The sequence below is a fragment of the Urocitellus parryii genome, unplaced genomic scaffold (genome assembly GCF_045843805.1).
Source record: "Urocitellus parryii isolate mUroPar1 unplaced genomic scaffold, mUroPar1.hap1 Scaffold_164, whole genome shotgun sequence".
NCBI lineage: Eukaryota > Metazoa > Chordata > Mammalia > Rodentia > Sciuridae > Urocitellus > Urocitellus parryii.
Window position 1 is genome coordinate 23,118 of NW_027552152.1, and position 24,071 is coordinate 47,188.

General features: G+C 45.4%; 1 protein-coding gene across 10 annotated transcripts in view; it reads right to left on the reverse strand.

Annotated features, from left to right (window-relative positions):
* Positions 1-21,018, reverse strand: part of LOC144251717 (dnaJ homolog subfamily B member 6) — a 40,487-nt gene extending 19,469 nt beyond the window's left edge. For 2 of the 10 annotated variants that reach the window (XM_077794488.1, XM_077794487.1), the window contains exons 1-2: positions 20,830-21,009; positions 1,229-1,319 (exon numbers count right to left, since the gene is read on the reverse strand). In XM_077794488.1, the coding sequence (XP_077650614.1) occupies positions 1,229-1,293 (65 nt within the window). In that variant the 5' untranslated portion in view covers positions 1,294-1,319; positions 20,830-21,009. Of the gene's footprint in view, positions 1-1,228; positions 1,320-1,413; positions 1,615-4,116; positions 4,206-20,829 lie in introns of those variants that run through there. The other 8 variants (XM_077794486.1, XM_077794479.1, XM_077794485.1 and 5 more) reach the window with 7 other exon arrangements.
* Between the last annotated feature and the right edge of the window lie 3,053 nt (positions 21,019-24,071).

The window sequence follows — 24,071 nt, forward strand, 5'->3', positions numbered from 1 at the left end:
ATCCTCCTGCCTCAGCCTCCCAAGCCGCTGGGATTACAGGTATGTGCCAAGCTCAATGTTTTGAAAGGACTATTTCTGCTCCAAATGAAAGGAGGGGGGGAAGACCCTTTTCCCATTTAGAAGTTTAGACTTCATCATATATTGAGGAGTTTTTTAAAGTTGTTTGAAAGTCCTGTTCTCAGTTAACACCTCAATGAACTGAATGGATCCAGAGTCCTTTGGAGCCATATGCAACCTGGGACTCCCCCTGTTTGCACAGACACAGGCACAGTGGGCAGTGAAGGAGTTCTCAGCACTCATGAGGGTCAGCAGGGATATAACAGCAGCATGGGTTAGGCTTCAGGTCTGGCCCCTACCCTGCCTGAAAGGGGTGCATAAGAGTGACAGTCAACACCACCGCTGAGTCCAATGCAAAGGGTTTGAGAGATTTTCACATTCTCAGTCCAAAAAAAGGAAAGGAAAAATCAAGGAGCAAGGGGTAGTATTAGAGACTTAACACGAGAGTCCCCCAACCTGAGCTCTATCACCAGTCGTTTCTACTGTTTGAGGCAGGGTCTCACCAAATTGCAGAGGATGGCCTCAAACTCAATCTCTTAAGTCACTGGGATTACAGGCATGCACCATTTGTCCTGGGGCCTCTCAATTTTGACCTACTTCAGGCATATAAGGAATTTAGTCCCAAAGCAAAGGAACAATAACTAGACAACCTTGCCGATAAGTAAACTGTAAGGCCGTCTAATTCAAAAAATGCTCATCTGTATTGTTTACGTATTAAAATTGCATGAACCAGCCAGGTACAGTGGTATATTCTTGTAATCCCAGAAACTCAGAAGACTGAGGCAGGAACACTCCAATTTAAGGCCAGCCTCAGCAACTTAATGATGCTCTAAGCAACTTAACAAGACCCCATCTGACAAATATTTTTTTAAAAAAGGTGGGGAGGAGTTGGGGGGTTTTAACATCACACCTGGGCTTAATCCAATGTAAAAAAAAAAATTAATAAACTGTGGCATTCATTGATGATATATTACATTAAAAGCAGTTTTAGAATTAGGGTTATAGTGCAGTGGCAGAGCGCATGCCTAGCATGTGAGGTCCTGAGTTACAATCCCAACATCACAAAAGAAAATCAAAAAAGCCATTTTAATAGGTAACAGTTATACTATCCACTTACCAATGTATGCTTACACATTATCTTATATATCATTTCAGAAATAAGTCTACTTACGCCTTTTTGATATCCTCGGGTGAGGCATGTCTCTGCACGCCTAGAACTTCATAGTAATCCACCATGTTTTAACAGATTGTTGGAACAAGTCCTGCAATTAAAAATGTGTGGTCATTGACAAGACTGCCAAAGTTGGGTGGCTCATGAGGGTAAGACCTGTGGGGGGGGGGGGACAGGAAGATCACCTCTGTACCTACTGACCCACAGGGAGAACTTCTGTTCATCAGACACTAGCTTGTCAGTCTGGGCCTAGTCTGGGAACTGGTTCAAGACCTGGGCCCAAAGACCCTTCTAGCTAAAGAAAAAAAGCTGTGAAATCATCTAATTATAGACTGAATGAAACAAACAGGTGACTGAGCCCTGAGCAGAGGCTGGTGGCCACTTGACCAGCAGCTAAAAGGCTTTCTGTATCTGTTTCCCTGGACACAGGCGCGCTTGGGAAGCTTCAGCTACCTCCCCCCTTACTGCATTCCCAGGCCAGGCATTGGGCAAGGCTGAAGGGCTCACAGGAACACACTGTCCCTGCCCTAAGAAACACCCCTCCATGGCTCTGCTGCTCTCAGGGGAACAGCAGGAAACAGCAAAAGACCTCCCACACATTCCCCAGACAGAAAAAGGGAAAGGCCCTGGACTACACTTACTAGTGTAACTTTACCATCTGCCTTCAAATGCCCAAGTGCCCATCTATCGAACCAGCACAACACTGCCCTGCCTCAACACTAGCTAGATAGTTATCACTGCCAACTAACACACGGTAATCCTCAGGAAGCTGAGGCAGGAGGATTGAAAGCTCAAAGCCAGCCTCAGCCTCATACGGAGATCCTAAGCAACTCAGAAAATCCTGGTCTCAAATATAAAATATAAAGGGCTGGGGATGTTGCTCAGTGGTTAAGCACCCCTGGATTTTAACCCCCAGTACCCCACCACAAATCAAAATAGAATTTAAAAATGGCTCTGTGGGTGTAGCTCAATGGTGAAGCACCCGAGGGTTTGCTGGGAAGCAAAAAAAAAAAAAGCAAAGTAGGGGACTTCTTTTATTTTAAGAGAGAGGAGGGAGAGGAAGAGGGGAAGAGGGGGAGAGGGGGAGAGGAGAGAGGGAGAGAGGGAGAGAGGGAGAGAGAGGGAGAGAGAGGGAGAGAGAGGGAGAGAGAGAGAGAGAGAGAGAGAGAGAGAGAGAGAATGAATTTTAATATTTATTTTTTAGTTTCGGCAGACACAACATCTTTCTTTGTATGTGGTGCTGAGGATCGAACCCGGGCCGCACGCATGCCAGGCGAGCGCGCGCTACCACTTGAGCCACATCCCCAGCCCAGTAGGGGACTTCTTAAAGCAAAAACAAAAATGCAAGCGGGAACTAGGAGGTGCAGTGCACACACAATCCCAGCAACTCAGGAAGCTGAGGCAGAAAGGTCACAAGTTTAAGAACAACCTCGGCAACTTATCTAGACTGTATCAGAAATAAGAAAACAATTTAAAGTAGTGGCGATATAGATCAGTGGTAAAGAACCCCTGGGTTCAATACCTAGTACCAAAAAAATAACTCAGAAAAGAACAAGACTAAAACTTGGCATTTACAGTACCAAATATTTTTCTTAAACAGATTACCAGAATTTTTTCAGTAACAATTAGGTCAAAATACCCTATGTGATTACTGTTTTCTTATAACTATTCCAACTTAACCTTTAAATCTCATTTGCCAGATATAGACAAGGCAAAGTATCAATTGAGCAATGTACCTATGGGCAAAATGGTTGTTCATGGTATAGTTTTTTTCAACTCCACTTGAAATGTTCACATTACATAAAGTACTGGGGAAATTTTTTTAATAAAGTAAATTGCAATAAGGTTACTGGTGGTTACAGTGACAGCACATGAGTATTTTAAAGACCTTAAGGGGACTGGACCAGTCAGAACTACAAAATTCTCCTAAGACCCAAGAGCAGAGCAGCCTTCTATCTTCCAGGAATCCAAATCTCAAGTTCAGCCACAACATAGCAGAAGCCACAAAAAAGCAGCAGAGAATCAGAACCCCTTCAGTTCTAGGGGGAAAAGCTAAACATCAAAACAGCAATGCAATGCTGTTGCTGCAAAGGCTCTGAGGCACATTTTAACAGCAATGCCAACAGCAGCACCCACCAGAACAAGGTTGGAAATACCAGGTCTGCCTTCCAGCTCCAATCAGACCCTCTGCCTGAGCCATGTGTAGCAAGAGACTAGCCAGTGTGTCACTTCTTAGGCCGGTTTGTCTTGTACTTGCACTAATGTATCTGTGGGAGTGACATGTTAGTGGCACAAGATGCTGCGGCAAGGCACTGAGCATGGAGGAAAGAACAGGATCACACTGGGAGGCCATATCTGCCTCTGCAAAGACTCAGCTACCACATATCTGCCCTGCAAGACAGGCACAGGGATAACTGGGGCATGGACGTGCACCATTAGCTGACAGGGCCTGGCTTGCGGGCTACACTCCATGCTAGCCATTTTTCTTAAAAGAAGACTCTGTGAAAAACAATTTCAATGGTAATGAATGAGACAAAACCAACTGAAGAGTCAAAACCCTGACCTGCCAGGCACAGTGGCACACACCTGTAATCTGTGAAACTCTGGAGACTGAGATAGGAGGACCAGCTCAAGACCTGCCTGGGCAACTCAGTCAGTACCTGTCACAAACTAAAATTTAAGGAGTAGGAATATGGTTTGGTTGCAGGATGCCCCTGGTGCAATGCCAGTACCAGGAAAAACCAAAACAAAATCTCTGCTCTTTGCAGTCCCATTGCAACCTGCTTATACTCCTCTGCTTCTTTACCTTAGCTGGCCACTTCTGTCCCACCCAAACACACGAAAGGAACTCTGATTCCACCAATAAGAGAAGCCTCCATGGTACCAACCCAGAGATTTCAGGTTCTCCTTGCCTGTCTTCCCAAATGCCCTTCCTGTAATCTCTGATGGGTCTTCCATGGCCCATGCAAAGGCTCCCTCCACTCACCCTATGACAAAACCACTATACAAAAACTAAGCTGAAAATATAAGCGTAACCTTAGGTCTCTCTTTGGCCTTTCAGACACAAATAGATGATGACCAAGCAACGTGGCCATTTGGGCACTTAGCAGGCATCCCAAGCAGAACCAAAGTTTAACCCCTGATTCTCCCTACTCCAGCACCTGGCCTCTCCCTCGTAACTCCTACACTGCTTGGTCCTGGAGACTTCCACCCTCTCCAACATCACTAAGCCCACACACCCACACACCCACACAAACCGTCACAGTCCTATCCATCCTAGCCTCACCTAGCTCCCAAATGTTCCAATTCCATCCCCTCCTCTACCTCTACCAGCACCCTGCTTCTTAGCCTTAACCACTGCAAGAGCCTCACGCTGCAGAGGTAAACTGCCAACTACAGAATCCGTCACTAGGATCCCCTGGGCATGCAGTGGACAACATCAGCCCTTACAAGGGGCACTGTCCCCTCAGCTGGGGATTAGAGGAACATTCACTATAACAAGAAATGCCAGGTTTGAGGCAGGAGAGGTACAAGATGAGCCCAGGACTTATAGCCAAGCAAAAGTAAAGAACTAACAAAAATCATAGGCTGGTCAAGAAAAGACAGGTCTGTCAGCCTAGGGGTATCCAACAAAGGCGAGCCAAATGCAACCTTGGTTTCTGGATTGGCTCTTGGAACGGAAAAGGAGCTACAGCGTGGGAAGCAGAGGGAACAATACTGCCCCAAGTGAATTCCTTCGTTTTGAGAAACACACCATGGTTACGTAAGATATTCTATTAATAAAAGTTGGGTGAAAAACACACAGGAAACTTTTACTTCTCCATGATTCTCCTATGAATTTAAACTTATTTCACAAACTGAGGTGTAGCTCAGTAGTAGAGTGCTTGCCTAGCATAAGCCAGGCCCTGGATTCAATCCCCAGGTCCCCAATAAATAAACACATACACATGAATAAATGCATGCCTAAACATAACAGAAGCCAGGTATGCTGGTGCCTGCCTATAATCCCAGCAACCTGGGAACCTGAAATGCTGAAGCAGGAGGATCCCAAGTTCAAGGCTAGCCTAAGCAACCTAGTGAGATATTGTCTTTAAAATACAAGGTTTGGAAATGTAGCTCGGTGCTGGAATGCCCCTGGGTTCAATCCCCAGTAAGGCAGTGGGAGGGGTGGGGGAGGGCAAAGATGATCTTCCAATAACAACAGGAGGGGAGTATCCAGGGGTGTGGGGGTGAGCATGCAGGACATGAACCACCTAGTTAGAAAACCCATCTACAAGGATGTCATGTCCTCACTAGGGATGGAAACTAGGAAAACTCTACCACTGAGCTACATCAGGTCTTCCAGGTCCACCCATTCTGCTAAAGGAACACTGAGGCTCACTTCCAATAACCCACAATAAAACACTTCATGATTCAAGTAAATCCTTTTGCAATACCAACTTACTTGGAACAAATATTTTTTTAAACGACAGCAGCTACTTACCAGAAGTAAATATCATGATTTCAGGATTTGTCAACTTATTTGATCCCAAGTACTGTTATTTGACCTTTAACATTCCAAGACCCAGAACAAAAAACAGTGAGCTAATCTTCCAATACAGGATCGAAGGACAAGCAGCTGGCTGCTGTCTGGAACCTGCTAGTCAGAATCCAGAGTTATGGGGTTGTCTATGATCACCTCCTACAACCACCCTCGCCATCTCCAAAGGCAGGTCCTGACTGGAAACCTAGGGATGTCTTCTCCCTGATCCTGTTCCACAGGTCTCCAGGGAATGTTCACCCTCTGGTACGTGTTCAGTTTTAGAAAGCAGATCTTGGTTTCTCTTCCACACAGCTGCCTATGTGGGTGGGGGCTTTATCATGATGCTTCCCTCTCTTGACTAGTATTTTTTTTTTTTGCATTATAATTCTTTTTTTAAATTTTGTTTAGTTGTAGATGGATACAATAACTTTATTTTTATTTGTTTTTATGTGGTGCTGAGGATCAAACCCAGGGCCTCACACATGCTAGGCAAGCACTCTACCCCTGAGCCACAACCCCAGCCCTACAATTCTTATTACACATATATACCACAATTTTTCATATCTGTTTGTATATAAAGAATGTTGACACCCAAGTTGAGTCTTCATACATGTATTCTGGATAATGATGTCCATCACATTCCACCATCCTTGCTAATCCCCTGCCCCCCTCCCTTTCCCTCCCACCCTTCTGCCCTATCTAGAATTCATCTATTCCTCCCATGCTCCCCCTCCCTACCCCACTATGAGTCAGCCTCCTTATATCAGAGAAAACACTGGGCATTTTGGGGGGGGAATGGCTAACTTCACTTCGCATTATCTTCTCCAACACCATCCATTTTCCTGCAAATGCCATGATTTTATTCTCTTTTATTGCTGAGTAAAATTCCATTGTGTGTATATGCCACATTTTTTTTAATCTACTCATCCACTCTAGGGCATCTAGGTTGGCTCCACAGTTTAGCTATTGTGAATTGTGCTGCTATAAACATTGATGTGGCTGTGTCCCTGAAGTATGCTGTTTTAAGTCTTGGGTTAGGGAGAGGGATAGCTGGGTCAAATGGTGGTTCCATTCCCAGATTCCCAAGGAATCCCTATATTGCTTTCCATATTGGCCACACCAATTTGCAGTCTCACCAGCAATGTATGAGTGTGCCTTTTTTCCCCTCACATCCTCAACAACACTTATTGTTGCTTATCTTCATAATAGCTGCTATTCTGACTGGAGTGCTGCGATACTGACTCTACTACTTCTATTTCCTTCTAAGAAACCCAACCTAACTGGTCCCTCCCCTCTGAGCATGTCCAAATGTTACAGGCTCTTAGCAGGAATCCAACATGAATGCTCAGAGACAGTCTAGGTAGACTGCCATTCACAGAAGAGAATAAGACTCCTATATCTCTTTCTGAACCAGTGCAATGGGAAGGCAACTGTGACTCTCCTGGTAACAATAAAACTCTGATAAACACCCAGGTCTTTTATTTTTAATATTTATTTTTTAATTGTAGTTGGACACAATACCTTTATTTTATTTACTTGTTTTTATGTGGTGCTGAGGATCGAACCCAGGGCCTTGCATGTGCTAGGCGAGTGCTCTACCACTGAGCCACCCAAGCCCCCCCCCTTTTTTTTTAGTTGTTATGGACCTTTATTTATTTGTATATGGTGCTGAGAATCGAACCCAGTGCCTAACACATGCCAGGCGAGCACTCTGACACTGAGCCACAACCCAAGCCGCCCCCAGGTCTTTTTGAACCTGGGATTACTTGAACCTGGGATTACTATCCTGCCTTTGCATTATCTTTTGGAGCAGATGAAGAGAGTTCACAGCTTAGTTCATTGTCCAACCAACCAAATCTGCTATGATAACAATGCTTTAATTCTGAGTGACCTTGCCCATACAAACTTACTATTTATGGGCTGGGGATATAGCCCAGTGGTACAGTGTGTGAGGCCTTGGGTTTGAACTCCAGAACCACAAAAAGAAAAAAAACAGGGGCTGGAGTTGTGGCTCAGTGGAGGAGCGTTTGCCTAGCACACATGAGGCACTGGGTTCAATCCTCAGCACCACATAATAAAAATAAAGGTATTGTGTCCACCTACAAATAAAAAAAAAAAAATTTTAAAAAAAGAAAAGAAAAACCCAAACTTGCTGTTTGTAACATCTATGCTAGCTCTGAGAACAACAGAAGCCAATAATTCTGGAGAAACATAATGCTGGCATGCAGTGGTACATGCCTATAATCCCAGAAACAAGAAGGCTAAGGTTGGAAGGCAGGCTGGGCGTGGTAGCACATAACTGTAATCCCAGTTATGTAAGGCTGAGGCAGGAGGACTGCCAGTTCAAAATCCAGCCTCAACAATGGCAAGGAGCTCAGCAACTCAGTGAGACCCTGTAGGGTTGGGGATGTAGCTCAGTGGTTGAAAGCCCCCCCACCAGTTCAATCCCTAATAATCACCCCCACACACACACACAAAAAAAAAAAAGGTAGGAGAGGACAGTTTCAAGGCCAGCCTCAAGCAAACCATAAAATGCTCTAAGCAAAAAAAAAAAAATTTTAAGGTTGTAATTTTGGTAAAGCACTCTGGGTTCAATCCCCAGAGTGCACACACACACAAAAAAAAAAGTTCAGTGAAGACAGGCAAGTAAACACAAATCACAACTAACAAACTCCATACAGAATGTTAGGGAAGGAGCATGGAGTCACTGGGGCAGACAAAGCTGATATTTACTGAGGAAGGGAAAATCAGGAATAACCCCGTACAGAGAAGATAGAAAAAATTCTGACACAAATCACAACATATGCACTCAAATTCTAAAAACAGAAGGTGCACCAGGCTCAGTCTCGCACATGCCTATAATCCCAACCACTCAGACAGCTAAGGCAGGAGGATTACAATTTCAAGACCAGCCTCAGAAACTTAAGTTATGTCCTAAGCAAGTTAGTAAGAGCCTGTTTCAGAACAGAAAAATGAGAGCTGGGAATGTGGCTCAGTAATAATAAAGTGCCCAAAGTCAATCTCCAATATCAAAATAAAAATAGAGGGTAGAGACCATAGGGACAGATTTTTTTCTGCCATCAAGTAAACTTCTAGGCCTACACGTACCAATTCACATTGCAGAAGCCCTTAAATGGCTTAAGAATTAAAAAGAAAATTAAGAAATACATGATTTATGGGTCTATCCCTTCTCCATGGGAAAGAGGACACTGGTACACAGTTTTAACTGCTTTATTAAAAAAGGAACTTCAAGACACACACACACACACACACACACACACACACACACAGTAAAGTCCTGGAGGCACTGGGGGGTGGGGGGGACACACCGCTGGTATCTGATCACTTTCCTTAGCCTTTAACATGCCCCACCTAGGAGACAGCTTCTGTGCCTCTGCCAGACCCTTGGAATTTGAACTATAATCCACACTTCCCCCATCCCACTCACTCCAATTCCCCAGCAGTAGTCGCTCCCAAGGCTGTCTCCACTAGAGGTCCAAGGTAAACACCTTCCCTCCCCCACCCCTGAGAGTTATGAGGGAAGGCCTGGATGAGGTTAAGAGAGAAACAAACCAAAACAAAACAGTGATGTTTCCCGTTTTTTTTTTTTTTTTTTTGTGTGTGTGTGTGTGTGTGTGTGTGTGTGTCTGTGTCTCCAGTGTGTACCTGTCTGCGCACCAAACCCAAGCAGGATGGATTTGGGCCTGGGGGAAGGAGAGGGAGGCCCTTCCTGGGTTTACTTTCTGGGGAAGAAGAGACAAAGAGACAAAGGAAAAAAGGTGAGGGTGTTGCCCAGCAATCAAGACCGTTTGTGGACCAATGCCCAAGGCCCTGCCCTGGGTTTCTTCCCCAGCCTAGCATCACAAAAGAAACAAAAGTAGTGAACAAAGAGAGACTCAAACAACCCAAACAGGCAAGGAAATCTCATCTCAAAGTGCCCATGGGAAAGGGGAAAAAAAGAATAAAGGGGAAAAAAAAAAAAAGGAACTTCAAGACTGGTGATGTAGCTCAGTGGTAGAATACTTGCCTAGCATGTTCAAGGCCCTTGGTGCAATTCCCAGTACCCAAAAAAAAAATTTTTTTTTTTCCAATACAAAGATTCACTGAACTTCCCCCTGCCCCACACCTAACTCTATCCCACAAACTCAGAGAAACAGAGGTTTACCCAGGGTCTCTTGCAGAGCCAGGAAGAGGCAACTTACCCAAGTTATCTCATTCAATGCCAGACAGTAGAAGGTAGAGAAATAGGCATCCCGCTTCAGTCCTGTGGGTCAGGGGTCTGTCCTGTGCATTGTATTATTTAGCAGATCCCTGGCCTCTACCCATTGGATGGGTGAAACACCTTCCCAGTTGGGACCATCAAAAAAGTCTCCAGGCCCAGCAACTTGAGAGGCTGAGGCAAGAAGTCAGCTTCAGCAACTTAGCAAGGCCCTCTCTCAAAATAAAAAATTAAAAGGGATGGAGGGGCTGGGGAAGTGGCTCAAGAGGCAGCGCGCTCGCCTGGCATGCGTGCGGCCCGGGTTCAATCCTCAGCACCACATACAAACAAAGATGTTGTGTCCGCCGAGAACTAAAAAATAAATATTAAAAATTCTTTCTCTCTCTCTCTCTCTCTCTCTCTCTCTCTCTCTCCCCCCTCAGCACCGCATCAAAGATGTTGTGTCCGCCGAAAACTAAAAAATAAATATTAAAAATTCTTTTAAAAAAAAATAAATAAAAAAAATAAAAGGGATGGAGATGGAATTCAGTGGTAAACCCCCGCCCCCCCCCCCAAAAAAAAAAAACCACCAAAGTCTCCAGACATTGCCAAAAGTCCCTTCAGACACAATGATAACCCAAAATGAAAACTGCTGCAGGTTCTTTTGTTGAGCTAAATGGAGCAGAACAAGCTACACAGCAAAAAACACAGTACCTAATCCAGATGAAATAGATCCTGTGGGGCAGGAACTGCTCCTTTCCAGAACACTCCTACCTAGCTTCCAACCCACCCTACCACCTCTTTCCCAGTACACCTGGGCAGGACATTCCTATCAATTCAATCAATTCAATCTCTAAGTCTGCATATAAGGTCCATCAGCTTTTTGCCATCTCAAACCACACAACAAATACCCTGACATCACGAAAGTCAGTTTTACAGATAATACCTGAGCCCTTACTACGGGGAGTACTAGTCTCATCTACTCTCCCTCCTTTCAGCCCTACAAAGGTCAGCACAATCACTGCCCAACAGGACAACTGCACAAAGGTGGGCCTGATCAGGCCCAAGGTTCTAGAGCTGCCCTCTTCACCACTGCTGTCTCAGGGAAGCAAGATCTCTAGGTAGGCTTCGGAATGCTTTCAAATTAAGGATTAGGGATATAGATAGCTCAGCTGGTAGAGTGCTTGCCTCAAATGCACAAAGCCCTGGGTTTGATCCCCAGCACCACCAAAATAATCATCATAATAATCAAATAAACCAAAGATACTGAGCTGAGGCTGTAGCTCGGTGGATGAGCACTTTTCTAACATATCCAAGGCCCTGGATCCTATCCCCAGGGAAAAGAAAAAAAGTGAGGGCGGTCATGCAAGCCTGTTATCCCAGACTAGCCTTGGAAACTGAGCATGACCCTTGGCAACTTACCCATACCCTGTCTCAAAATTTCTTAAAAATAAACAAAAAGGGCTTGGGATGAAGTTCAGTGTTAAAAGGACCTATGGGTTCAACCCCAAGTGAAAGACAGACCTGCTACCCAACTGCCTCAGAGGTGGCTGGCACCAATTTACATTCTGATTATTATTATTATCAGCCTCAGGTTTTTGCAGTCCTCAGAAATACTTCCTTGCTTGATTTTTCCATCATAGTAAGTATAGCCTAACTGCTCATTGTTTTTGTTTTGGTACTGGGAATTGAGAACCACGGGGTACTCTACCACACATCTCCAGCACCTCCCTTTTGTTTTGATACTGGGAATTGAACCCAGAGGTGCTTAATCACTGAGCCACATCGCCAGCCTTTTTTTTTTTTAAGTTGTACATGGACACAATACCTTTAATTTTGTTTCTATTTTTAGGTGGTGCCAGGGATCGAACCCAGTGCTTCACGCATGCTAGGCAAGGACCTTACCCCTGATCCACAACCCAGCCCCTGCAGCCTTTTTTTTTTTTATATTTTATTAGAGACAGGGTCTCACTGAGTTGCTTGGCACCTCCTTTTTGCTGAGGCTGGCTTTGAACTCAAGATCCTCCTGCCTCAGTCTCCCAAGCCACTGGGATTACACGCGTATGCCCCCAGCCCCAGCCACCCCCCACTTTATTTTTAAATATTTTTTAGTTATTAATCTTTTATTTTCTTTTTTTTAATACTTTTTTTTTTAGTTTTCGGCAGACACACATTTTTGTATGTGGTGCTGAGGATCAAACCCAGGCCACACACATGCCAGGTGAGCGCGCTACTGCTTGAGCCACATCCCCAGCCCTGTTTTCTTATTGTTCATTCATTCATTCACTCATTTATTTGTATGGAGTGTTGAGGATAGAACCCAGGGCCTCATATATGCCAGGCAAGTGCTCCACCATTGAGCCACAATCCTAGCCCGACCCCCACTTTTTGAATCAGGGTCTTGCTGACTTGCTGAGGGGTTCACTCGGTTGCCCAAGCTGACCTGAACTTGGGACCCTCCTGCTTCAACTTCCTGAGTCACAGGAATTGTTGGCTGTACCACCAGGCTGTACAGTTAAGTACCTTTGAGGTTCAAGAACCATCTACAGGGCTGGGGATGTGGCTCAAGCGGTAGCTCGCTTGCCTGGCATGCGTGCGGCCCGGGTTCGATCCTCAGCACCACATATCAACAAAGATGTTGTGTCCGCCGAGAACTAAAAAATAAATATTAAAAATTCTCTCTCTCTCTCCTCTCTCACTCTCTTAAAAAAAAATTCTATTAAAAAAAAAAAAGAACCATCTACAGCTTAGTTTCCCAAGGCCTGCTTATCAACATCCTTGCCCATTTTTCCACCTAATTGCTGGCCTTTCTTTTACTTTTAACCAAATCATGAAGGATTTACTGAGATTACTACATTCCAAATCTTATCTGTCTTCAAGCACTCATTTTTTTTATTTTTGTAGTTGCAGATGGACAACATGCCTTGTTTTTTTAAGGTGGTTCTAAGGATCAAACCCAGTGCCTAACACAAGGTAAGCAACTGCTTTGACACCTACAGCCTAGCCTCCCAACATTCACTCTTTTATTTGGTACCTGGAATTGAACTCAGGTGCACTTGGCCACTGAGCCACATCCCCATCCCTATTTTATATTTTATTTAGAGACAGGGTCTCACTGAGTTGCTTAGCACCTGTTTTTTTTGCTGAAGCTGACTTTGAACTCCTCCTGTCTCAGCCTCCTCGGCCACTGAGATTACAGGCATGTACTCCAACACACACTCTTCACACAGATGATGCATGCCCACCAGATGCCATACCCTGGTACTACTGCTTGGCGGGGTGGGGTGGGGGGTGGGGGGGAAGACCACAGGGGACCTAAATTTTGTGTTATTTTTTTGAAGTGTTAGAATTCAAAACCAGGGCCTTGGGCTCAGCTGGTAGAGTGCTTGCCAGGCATGCACAAGGCCCTAAATTAATCCCCAGCACCAAAAAAGAAAAAAGGAAAAGAAAAAACCAGGGCCTTTCTCACACAAGCTGTCTACCACTGAGCTACATACCAGCCAAACGGGTTAAGGTGATGGTGCTTCTACAAGATATAATTACGTGCAGCTAAAACGCTGAACTAAATCAACAATGAACTGGAAGAATAAGCTCCTGACAGCCTAGAAACAGAAATAAGGATAGCTGTCCGGCCAGGCATAATGATACACAGCACACACCTGTAATCCCCCTGCAAAAGGGAGTCTGAGAAAGGAAGAGCCCAAGTTCAAGGCTAGCATCAGTTAATTTAGGGAGACCATGTCTCAAAACAAAAAAAAAGAAAAAAATTTTAAGGGACTGGGGACATAGCTTGAGTGGTAGAGTCCCTGGTTTAGATTTCCAATACCCAATAAATATTAAATAGATAGAAAGCAAACTGTTGCTGGTGTATGCAACAGGAACTTGTCTAAGAAAGAACTGCTAATCCTAATCCATGATACTATTGCAACAGGCAGGATGTAAACCTGCCAATCTGTCCTACAAACAAGCACCGCCCCCCCCAATGATTCAGTATGATCCCAAAGTCCACTTCGCATGAATTTATATTAGCCAATCCAAATTAATGAAATTTTAAAATGGCACTGCATACCAATACATGCTAGATATTGTTGAAAGAGAACAAATTTTATTCTATTTGAGTCTAGACCTAGCCCAAAGAGAAGTCGGCATTCAATGCACCATACCTGCCAGATGAAGCAACCAACTACATGGATGAAAAAGACTAAAACCAGCAATTCTTACCTATTTACATTATGTTTTAAAAGTTCGAAAAAATAACCAGAAAAAGAAACCTTTAGTTATCCAAGGAGAAACTGTGGCTAAGAAAGAAATTCTCTCCTTCCAATTCAGCCGGCCTCTTAAATGTTAAAAACTTTTTTTTTAATCCAGACAACAAACTATTTACCAGTCTGGGGCTGTAGCTCAGTGACAGAGCACTTACCTAGCATGCGTGAGGCACTGGGTTCAATCCTCAGCACCACATAATAAACAAAATAAAGGCATTCTGCCCATCTACAACTACAAAAGAAAAAAAATTTTTTTAAATTATTTACCACCACACAGCTCAGCTCAAGAGGCTGAGGCAGGAGGATGGAGAATTTAAAGCCAGCCTCAACAAAAGTGAGGCACTAAGCAAGTCAGTGAGACCCTGTCTCTATAGGGCTGGGGATGTGGATCAGTGGTTGCATGCCCCTGAGCTTAATTCCCTGTACCCCCTACCACCAAATTATTTTACACGTTCAACATTCTCCAGATGTATCTTACAAATACAAAAAAAAAAAAATTAACTTGTAAGTACTGGGACTAAGACCCAAAGATATTAGGACTAGGTATACCTCACATCACAAAGATCATCTTTCTAGAAGACTAGAGGATACCTATTCCCCTACTGTTGTTTTGCTTTATATGCTATTTCCTCAATCCCCAAGCAGTAATTCAGCTCCCAAAAGTTGAATTAACTACCCTCCACAATTACTCTACAGGTGAGCTAAATCACAATAATTACACTTACCTCAGAAGAGTGATTACACTTGTAATCCCAACAGCTCTAGAGACTAAGGCAGGAGGATCCCAAGTTCAAAACTAGCCTCAGCAATAGAAGATCCTGTCTCTAAATAAGGGCTAGGAATGTAATGAAGCTCAGTGGTAAAGCACTGAGTCAATCCTCAACACCACTACCAGCACCCCCCCCCAAAAGTTACATTTTTAAGTCTTATTACTAATTTTTGTGGGGTTTTGTTTTATGCCATGCTGGGGATGAAACACAAGCCTTGCACATGCCCCCAGCCCTTTTTATTTTATACAGGGCCTTGCTATGTTGCTCAAGCTGGTCTTGAACATGTGATCTTCCTGTCTGAATGTTCTAGTAGGGCCAGGCTCCGGTGGCAGAACCTGTGATCCCAGCTTGAAAGGGGGACCTGAGGCAGAAGGATTCCTAGTTCAGGCCAGCCTGGGAAACAAGGAAAGACCCTGTTTCAAAGTAATAAAAAGCTCAGGATGTGACTCAGTGGTTAAGCACCCCTAGGTTCAATCCCCAGCACTAGAATAGGACATAACAAATTAATATGCCTATTTCTTCTACTAGCCTATAAATGGGTAATTTAAATATTTATTTTCAGAGGAATTCAATTCATGTTGGGCATCAAACAAATTTAGTGCAGGAAAATTTGCTTAATGGAACAGAAGTAGGGAATTTTAAATGAAAAGGTCATAAATCTGGAGACCTTTCCTAAATGTCATTTCATCATCTTTTGAATTCCCAGAATATAACACACAGGTAAGAAAAGGGGGGGAGGAAGCCACAGTAGTAAATCATCATCACTCCTCATCACAGATCTACTAATGCATTCCACCTGTACCCTGAATGCCCCAATATGTTCCTGAGACACACACAGGAAGCTTTTGCCATGACTCCAGGTCAAAGGTTGTTCTTTCAAACAGCAGTCATCATCTGTTACACACAGATGGTGTGACCAACTCCCAAGTCATCCCGTGAGCACTCTGGACATTTCTGTCTAGGTACAAATGAAGGCCTTCAGATTCAAGGCCAAGCCCGGAGGATCAAGCCAAAGTGACACAAGGAAGTAAGAATTATTGATGCACTGGGCTGGGGTTGTGGCTCAGTGGTAGAGTGCTTGCCTTGTACATGTGAGGCACTGGGTTAGATCCTCAGCACCACATAAAAAATGAATAAATAAAATAAAGATATTGTGTCCATCTACAACTAAAAAAAAATTCTTTAAAAAAAAAAAAAGAGGGCTGGGGATGTGGCTCAAGCGGTAGCGCACTCGCCTGGCATGCGTGCGGCCCGGGTTCGATCCTCAGCACCACATACCAACAAAGATGTTGTGTCCACCAAGAACTAAAAAAAAAAATAAATATTAAAAATTCTCTCTCTCTCCCCCCCCCTCACTCTCTAAAAAAAATAATAAAAAATAAAAATAAATAAATAAATAAAAAGAATTATTGGTGCACATACCAAGACAAAATGTGTGCGAGTATGGACAACATAAATTTTAACAGACTTTTCACATGCTTGTGGTGGTAAAAACAGTTTTACAGGAGTCAAAATCATACTGTGTGAGGAAATTACTCCTCCCCTCAAAAGACGAAAAAAAATTTTTCAACTGCAGCTGAAGATTCCTAAAATGCCTGGAGTGCTTGAATATGCAGATAGCTCAAGCGTCTGGCAGCCAAAATAATAGTCACTCTTGTTTATTCCGAATGGCAAAAAAGTCCTTATAAATTTTAGATAAGGTAACAATTTTCAGAGAAAACCAAGCTACAGCCAAATAAAGTACAGCTTCTGCAATACACAAGAGCAGTATAAATAAACTGAACCTGTCTCCTCTTTGATAGGTACTATATATGAGCCTTAGGAATCCAAATACTTTTCTTTTTTGGTACCAGGGATTGAGCCCAGGGGCGCTTTACCACTGAGCTACATCCCTAGTCCCTACCCAAACCCTCCCCTTTTTCCCCAGGCAGGGCCTCACCAAATTGGTGAGGCAGCCTTTGAACTTGTGATACTCCTGCCTCAGCCTGTAATTGCTGAGATTACAGGCATGCCACCACCAAACCTGGCCTAAATCCTTTTAATATTTACCAAAATCCAATTTTCCAAACCTTAAAAAATTATTTTTGAAATTTATTTCTTAAGTAGAATACTAACATGAAAGGAGCCAAATATTAAGTTTGACAAACACCTTATCAGTAATATAATAAAAACATGAAGCCAGGTACTGTGATGCCAACCTGTAATCCCAACTACTGGGGAGGCTGGAGCAAGTGGATCCCAAGTTTGAAGCCAGCCTCAGTAACTTAGCAAGAACCTGTTTTAAAATAAAAAAATAAAAGAGTTGGAGATGTAGGCTCAATGGATATGAGCCCCTGGATTCAATCTCCTATACAATAAAGTATGTGCAGTGGCATACATCTATACTCCCAAGGATTTCTGGGAGGCTGAAGCAGGAGAATCACAAGATCCTGGCCAACCTCAGCTATTTAGGGAAACCTTATTTCAAAAAAGGCTGGGAATTGTAGCTCAGTAATAAAGCACCCCAAGGATTCAATCCCCAGTATCAAAAACAAAGCAAATGTCCAATCTTACTGGCTGACCTACCCAGTGTCACTCTCTCCAGGTAGCTTGACCCTTGTCTTTCCATTCCTACATCATCATTTTATTACCTTTGTTCGACCAGTTTCACTTTTCTTCTCAATCTCTGTTTAGGGTCAAGTTCCCTCTGAAATCTTACAGCATTGGTTCAATTTTGCCACTGATCCATCCTACTCACTAAGGGGCTTGCAGCTACCAGCCCTTTACCACTAGATGGTGTCCTGGAAGAATTCACACCAAATTTTCAACACAGAATCATTTCCAATGAAGTGAGAGACTTAAAACCAAAAAAAAAGCTTGGTTTAGCTTGTTTTTATTACCAGGGATTGACCCAAACTCACTTAACCACTGAGTCACATCCTCAGCCCTTTATTTTGAGACAGGGTCTCACCAAGTTGCATAGGACCTTAAACTGCTGAGACTGGCATTGAACTTGTGATCCTCCTGCCTCACCCTCCCAGCTGGAATTAAATGCAGGTACCACCACACCCAACTCTCTAAAAAAGTTCTTTTTTAAAATCATGTCAAAACATCAAGTATGAAAGCTAGCTATGTTCACTTACTCCTTATTGACAGACATCAGAAATGGCTTAAAAGTTTCTTCATCTGTAAACACTAAACATAGAAGGTAACCTTATCAGATTAACAGTAAAGTGGAAAGTGGTATACATGTGTCATACCAGTTAGACTCCAGTTAGAAGTGTTTTAAAGTGCCTTCTTTAAAACTATGAAAGATAGGGGCTGGGGTTGTAGCTCAGCGGTAGAGTGCTCACCTAGCCCATGTGAGGCCCTGGGTTGGATCCTCAGCACCACATAAAAATAAAGGTATTGTGTCCGACTGAAAAAAAAAATTTTTTTTAATGTGAAAGATAAACCAGGAGTGGTGGTTCATGCCTATAATCCAAGGAGTTGAGAGGCTGAGGCAGGAGGATCTAAGTTCCAAAGCCAGCCTGTGCAACTTAGTGAGACCCTGTCTCAAATAAAAAGAACGTAATGGGGCTGTGACTCAGCCACAGTGCACCTGCCTGGCCTGTGTGAGGCACTGGGTTTGATTCTCAGCACCACATATAAATCTAGGAAAAAAAAAAAAAAAAGCAGTGGCCAAAAAAATGTCTCCTAGAACTGCAATCTCAGCAACCAACCCTGGGAAGCTGAGGCAGGAGAATTCCAAATTTAAGGCCAGCCTCAGCAACTTATCAAGACCTAAGCAACTTAGTGTAACCCTGGCTTAAAAAATGAAAAGGGCTGGGGATGCAGCTCAGTAGTTAGTGGAGCACTTGTCTGGCATTCATGAGGCCCTGGGTTTGATCCCCAAAACCACAAAAAGTTGTTGGTGGTAGTTATGGGTACAATTGCCTATGTGCTTGAAACTGTCCCAAAACAAGAGCACAAGAGAAAATGATTATACCCTTGGTTCTACCACTTAAAATAATGGCATTGCTCAAAGGGAAAAACTAATCCAGGCCTCTTAGTTGTAGGTATTACAACAGATAGTAATCCCATATTCATATAGTCTTCACTGTATGAAACAATGCTCTGCACCCAGAACTCAAGTTAATCCATCCTGCAGCCAGCACACCTCTTGAATCTGGACACTTTGTTATCTATTACAAAATAAGTCTGGAAACTGATGTTTCAACGAGTTCTGAACTCGCCCAAATCTTTTTTAAATCTTCCACCATACCACAATATCAACTTCAAAAACTCACCTCTCCCCAGAGGCTTGGGAGGCAAAGCTTGCTTAGCAAACTCAGTGATACCCTGACTCTAAATAAAATACAAAAGAGGGTTGAGGATGTAGCCCCTGAGTTCAATCACCACTGCCCCCCCAAAAAAATTAAAAACCCACCTCTCAACGCTTTTTTTGTCCCACTTCATGTCATGTCACCCACTCCTACAAACTACACCAAAAAAAAAAGGTAACTCATTCTCCAAATTTTATATTATTCATAATGGAAAAAAAAACGCAGCTCATCAGTGTATATAAACACAAAAGGCAGCCCTAACCCCTCTGGAGCTCCTGGTTCCCGCAGTGGTGGAAATAAAAACACAAGCTGGAGCAAATGTCCCCGAAAGTACAAGGGACAGGACTAGGGGAAAAGTATACAATTCCTTTTAAACAACACTAATTCATGGTGATACGAAAGATTAGAAAAACGAAATTCACCTCAAGGAGCAAGTAGCTATGAAAGTTGAAACATTTAGATTACAGTTTGCCTTTCCTTTTTTCTTGGGGGGCTATGAGGAGACGGTCGCTTAGTCTAACTTTTCTACTAAATCAGTGGCTTTAAAATACTTAGCCGTAGGGCTGGGGGTGTGGCTCAGTGGCAGAGCGCGGGTCCAGCAGGCGCGAGACCCTGGGTTCCAGGCCCAGAATCGGAAGTAAAAATAAAGTATTTTAGTAACAAAAACTTGAAGCAAACCCCTGAAGTAAAACGTGGAAAATGCCCAGGGCGCTGCTGGGCCTACTCCGCTGGGCTGCGGCCCGAGGCCTCCCGGGGAGACGCGGTTCTGCGTCCCCAGCCGGTCCCGTCCCAGGCCACACCGGTGCCCAGCAACCCGCCGCAAGCTCACTCCCCGGACAACCGGAGGCCGCCGGCCGCGCTTCCCGGGCGACGCGGGCGCGAGGAGCGTAAACTTAGTTACATAAACTTAGTTACATAAACTCCAGCGGTCCCGGGAGCGGCCGGCGGCCCGGCCGGCTCCCCACCGCCCGGAGCTGTGGAAACCGCCTTGCGCTCCCACCGGCCGCGCGGCCGCCTCCGTCCCGGCCGCCCGCCTGCGCGGGGTGCAGGCCGCGGACTCCGGGCCCCGAGCTCCGCCGACCCCGGCGCCCCGCGCGGACGGCCCGGCTCAACCGACTCTCCGCGGCAGCGTACAGCACAGGCCCGAACCCAGCGCCACCTGAGCCCCGGAACCGGACTCGGACCTCCGCTTAGACCCTCACGGGACCCTCACCCGGCCAAAGCCCGGTCCCAGCCCCGCGCCCGGGTCAAACCCACGCCCCGGAGCAGAGCCGGAGGCTCAGACCGCGGCTCTGAACCCAGCCGCACCCCAAACCCGACCCGACCCAGCCCCGGCCCCAACCCAGACCAGACCCAGACCCCGGCCACAAACCAGGCCGAGACCCAGGCGCCGACCCCAACCCGGGGCCCGAAACGGCTCCGACCCCAACCCAGGCCCCGGCCCCGGCATGGAAGCCGGCCCAAACCCTGACCCAGACCCCAGACCCAGCCACGGCCACCACCGAGACCCAGACGCTGGCCCGCCAGCCGGACGCGGCTCACCGAGGACGCGGCGGACGGGACGGGGCGGACGGACGGGTGCTCACGGTGCGGCACGGCTGCGCTGGTGGCGACGGCAGCGGCTCCTCGCGCTTTCCTTTCTCTCCTTTCTCCAACAACAAACAGGAAGTACGTCATGCGGCGGCGGCGCGGCGACGTCGACTTCCGCCCGGCCCTGACGCCGCGCAAGCGCACGCGCCCCGCACCGCCCGGCCTTCGCGAAGGTTCCGCCACCGCGCGGGCCGGGGCGGCGCTCTGCGGGCGGTCGCGGCGCCTTGCGGGTTCGTTCCCTCCCCTTGTCCGCGGCGCTCTCTTTCCGCCTCGTGCACGGGACGAGTGTCCCGCGCCGGAGCTGGTGAGCAGGCACCCTGGGTTCGCTTCTTAGACCCGTTCGCCTGGAACAGCGAGAGGCCCGAGTCGGACGAAGCCGACCCGAGGGCCCCGGCTGGAAATGCGGGGGGAAGCGGGCCGCGTGCGTCTGTGACCCCAGCCCCACTGGGCTGGGACGTGGGGCTGCAGGCCCGCCCGGGCGACTGGCCGGGAGCCTGTCGCGCAACGCAGCACGGGCCTCGCGGGAGACCCCGGAGGCAGAGGGGTGCAAGTGCGAGGCCAGCTTCAGCTACTTAGCGAGACCCAGTCTGAAAAAGGAAAGAGGGCTGGAGGTGAGGCTCAGTGACAGTGCCCCGGGGTGTAGCCTCTGGCACACTCACTCGCACACACGCCCACGGAGGGGGCTGGGAATGTGGCTGGGGTAGAGCCTAGGGTTCCAGCCCCCAGGCCAACCGTTTCACTGGCATGACAATGAAGTTCCCTCTGCCTTGATCCTTGCACCAAAAGGTAGACCAAACCCAGTAGGTGTGTTTCCATTGTTCTGTGGGCCAGCCTGGATTTAGGAGGAAATTAATATTGAAATGCCCTATCCCAATGGCTTTTTTTTCCCCCCTTTGAGAAAGGAGATACAGCTCTGTGGTGGACTGCTTGCCTGGAACGCAGAAGGGTCTTGGTGCCACCCCCAGCACCTACAAAAAGAGACAGGTCTCCCTGAATTGCAGAGGCTGACCTCAAACTTGGGATCCCCCTGTCTGCCAATGGTTTGTTCTTCAGACTTAGAGAAAGTCTGGCATGGTGGCGCATGCCCATGATCCCAGCAACTCTGAAGCTGAGGCCTGAGGATCATGAGTTCAAAGCCAGACTCGGCAACAGAGAGACACTAAGTAACTCAGTTGAGACCCTACCTCTAGATAAAATACAAAATAGGGCCGGAGTGTGGCTCAGTGGTAGAGCGCTTGCCTAGCATGCTTGAAGCACTGGGTTGGATCCCTGGCACCACGTAAAAATAAACAAAATAAAGGTATGGTGTCCATAAAAAAAATAATAAAATACAAAAAATAGAGCTCAGTGCCCCTGAATTCAATCCCTGGTGCCAAAAAAAAAAAAAATCCTCTGTTTAGCCCATTGGAACACTTAATCTATTTTAGGGAACCTACTGTACCCAAATTTAAGAATCACAAATAGAGCTAATTGAGATTGTCTCACTGAGTTAGAATTTTGTCCTTTGACAAATCCAGTTACAGAAACCTCACAAGGTAGAAAGGAAAAGTGTCCTCACCCATACAGTTTCTTCTCTTAGGCAGTTGGCACACTGGATAGTGGCTCCATTACTAAAGCCCTAGGCTAGAAACCCATGTTTGGGAATTCCAACAAATCAGATCTGACCACTTGCCCCAAAGTACAAATGGAAATAGTGGTGAAAGGCGAAGAAGACATTGTATCAGTTAACTACACAGGGAAGAGAAAGTGCACCAGCTTTCCAGTCTTGGGGACACTGAGGTGAGTGTCCAGGTGATAAAGGAGCAGGAACAGGGAGGTGGCTGTGGTCTGGTTGGTCATGATTGGTCAGGCTGCTTGATAGGGACAGGAAATCGCTGTTGCCTGGGGAGTCAGTTCCAAGTCATCACATGATGTCTATATAGATCAGACCTGTTGCTCCTGGAATCCAAGATGACTCAGAGATAATGTGCAATGGAGCCAGAGGTACCAAGTTAATTTTATCCTGCTTTTAGTTATTCACTGGTCATTTGAAAGCCCAAGTAAAGAATCAGTGCTTTCAGCAAAGACTGTCACTAAGTCCTTGTTACAGTTCTAGATCCTCTACTTCAGAATGAGGTTTTGTGGGAGAGCTCTTGCCAGCCATTTAGGAAGTCCTGAGTTCAAGCCTCAGCACTACAAAGGACACCTGAAGGATTGCCTCATACTGCTTATTTACTTCTTGTGTTTCTTATTGTGTCACCTTATAGAGTTTTATATATTAGTTAACAAAAGTAAAGATTCTAAAAGTCTGACTCAGTTTTCTCTATATTTTAGGAGGTTAGGTAAATGAGTGGTCAAAAGGAAGAAATAACACAATTTTTGGTTTTAGTAAAGACATCTCAAAATGAAGCCTAAAATAATCTCAGCAAGAACTGGAATCTTTGGGCTGGGGATGTGGCTCAAGCGGTAGCGCGCTCACCTGGCGTGCCTGCGGCCCAGGTTCAATCCTTAGCACCACATACCAACAAAGATGTTGTGTCCGCCAAAAACTAAAAAATAAATATTAAAAAATTCTCTCTCTAAAAAAAATAAAAAATAAAATTCCACTCAACCTTCATACCAACTCCACCATTAAAAAAAAAAAGAGGGGCTGGGGATGTGGCTCAGCGTAGCGCGCTCGCCTGGCATGCGGGCGGCCCGGGTTCGATCCTCAGCACCACATACCAACAAAGATGTTGAGATGTTGTGTCCGCCGAGAACTAAAAAAAGTAAATTAAAAAATAAAAAAAAAAAAAGAACTGGAGTCTCATTCAGGTACCTGAGTTCCCTCACAGGCAACCCAGCTGGCCAGCAAGTGACAAGGTCTCATTTCTAGTGTTCACCTTTCACCAAGTTAACTTGCTAATGTGATATTTCATATGCAGATAAGTCCCCACAGCCATTGAGTTAAGCTTGAAGTGCAGATTTTAATATTTATTTTTTAGTTGTTGGTGGACACAATACCTTTATTTTATTTTCATGTGGTGCTGAGGATAGAACCCAGTGCCTCATGCATACTAAGCAAGCATTCTTCCTCTGAGTCACAACCCCAGCTCCCAGATGTGTGAGTTTTAAATAATAAATGTCAGACTAGCCACAAATAGCTTCTCTTTCCCACCCTCCAAATATATATATATTTGAAAACCTTTGTATATATGAACATCTGTAGTATGAGA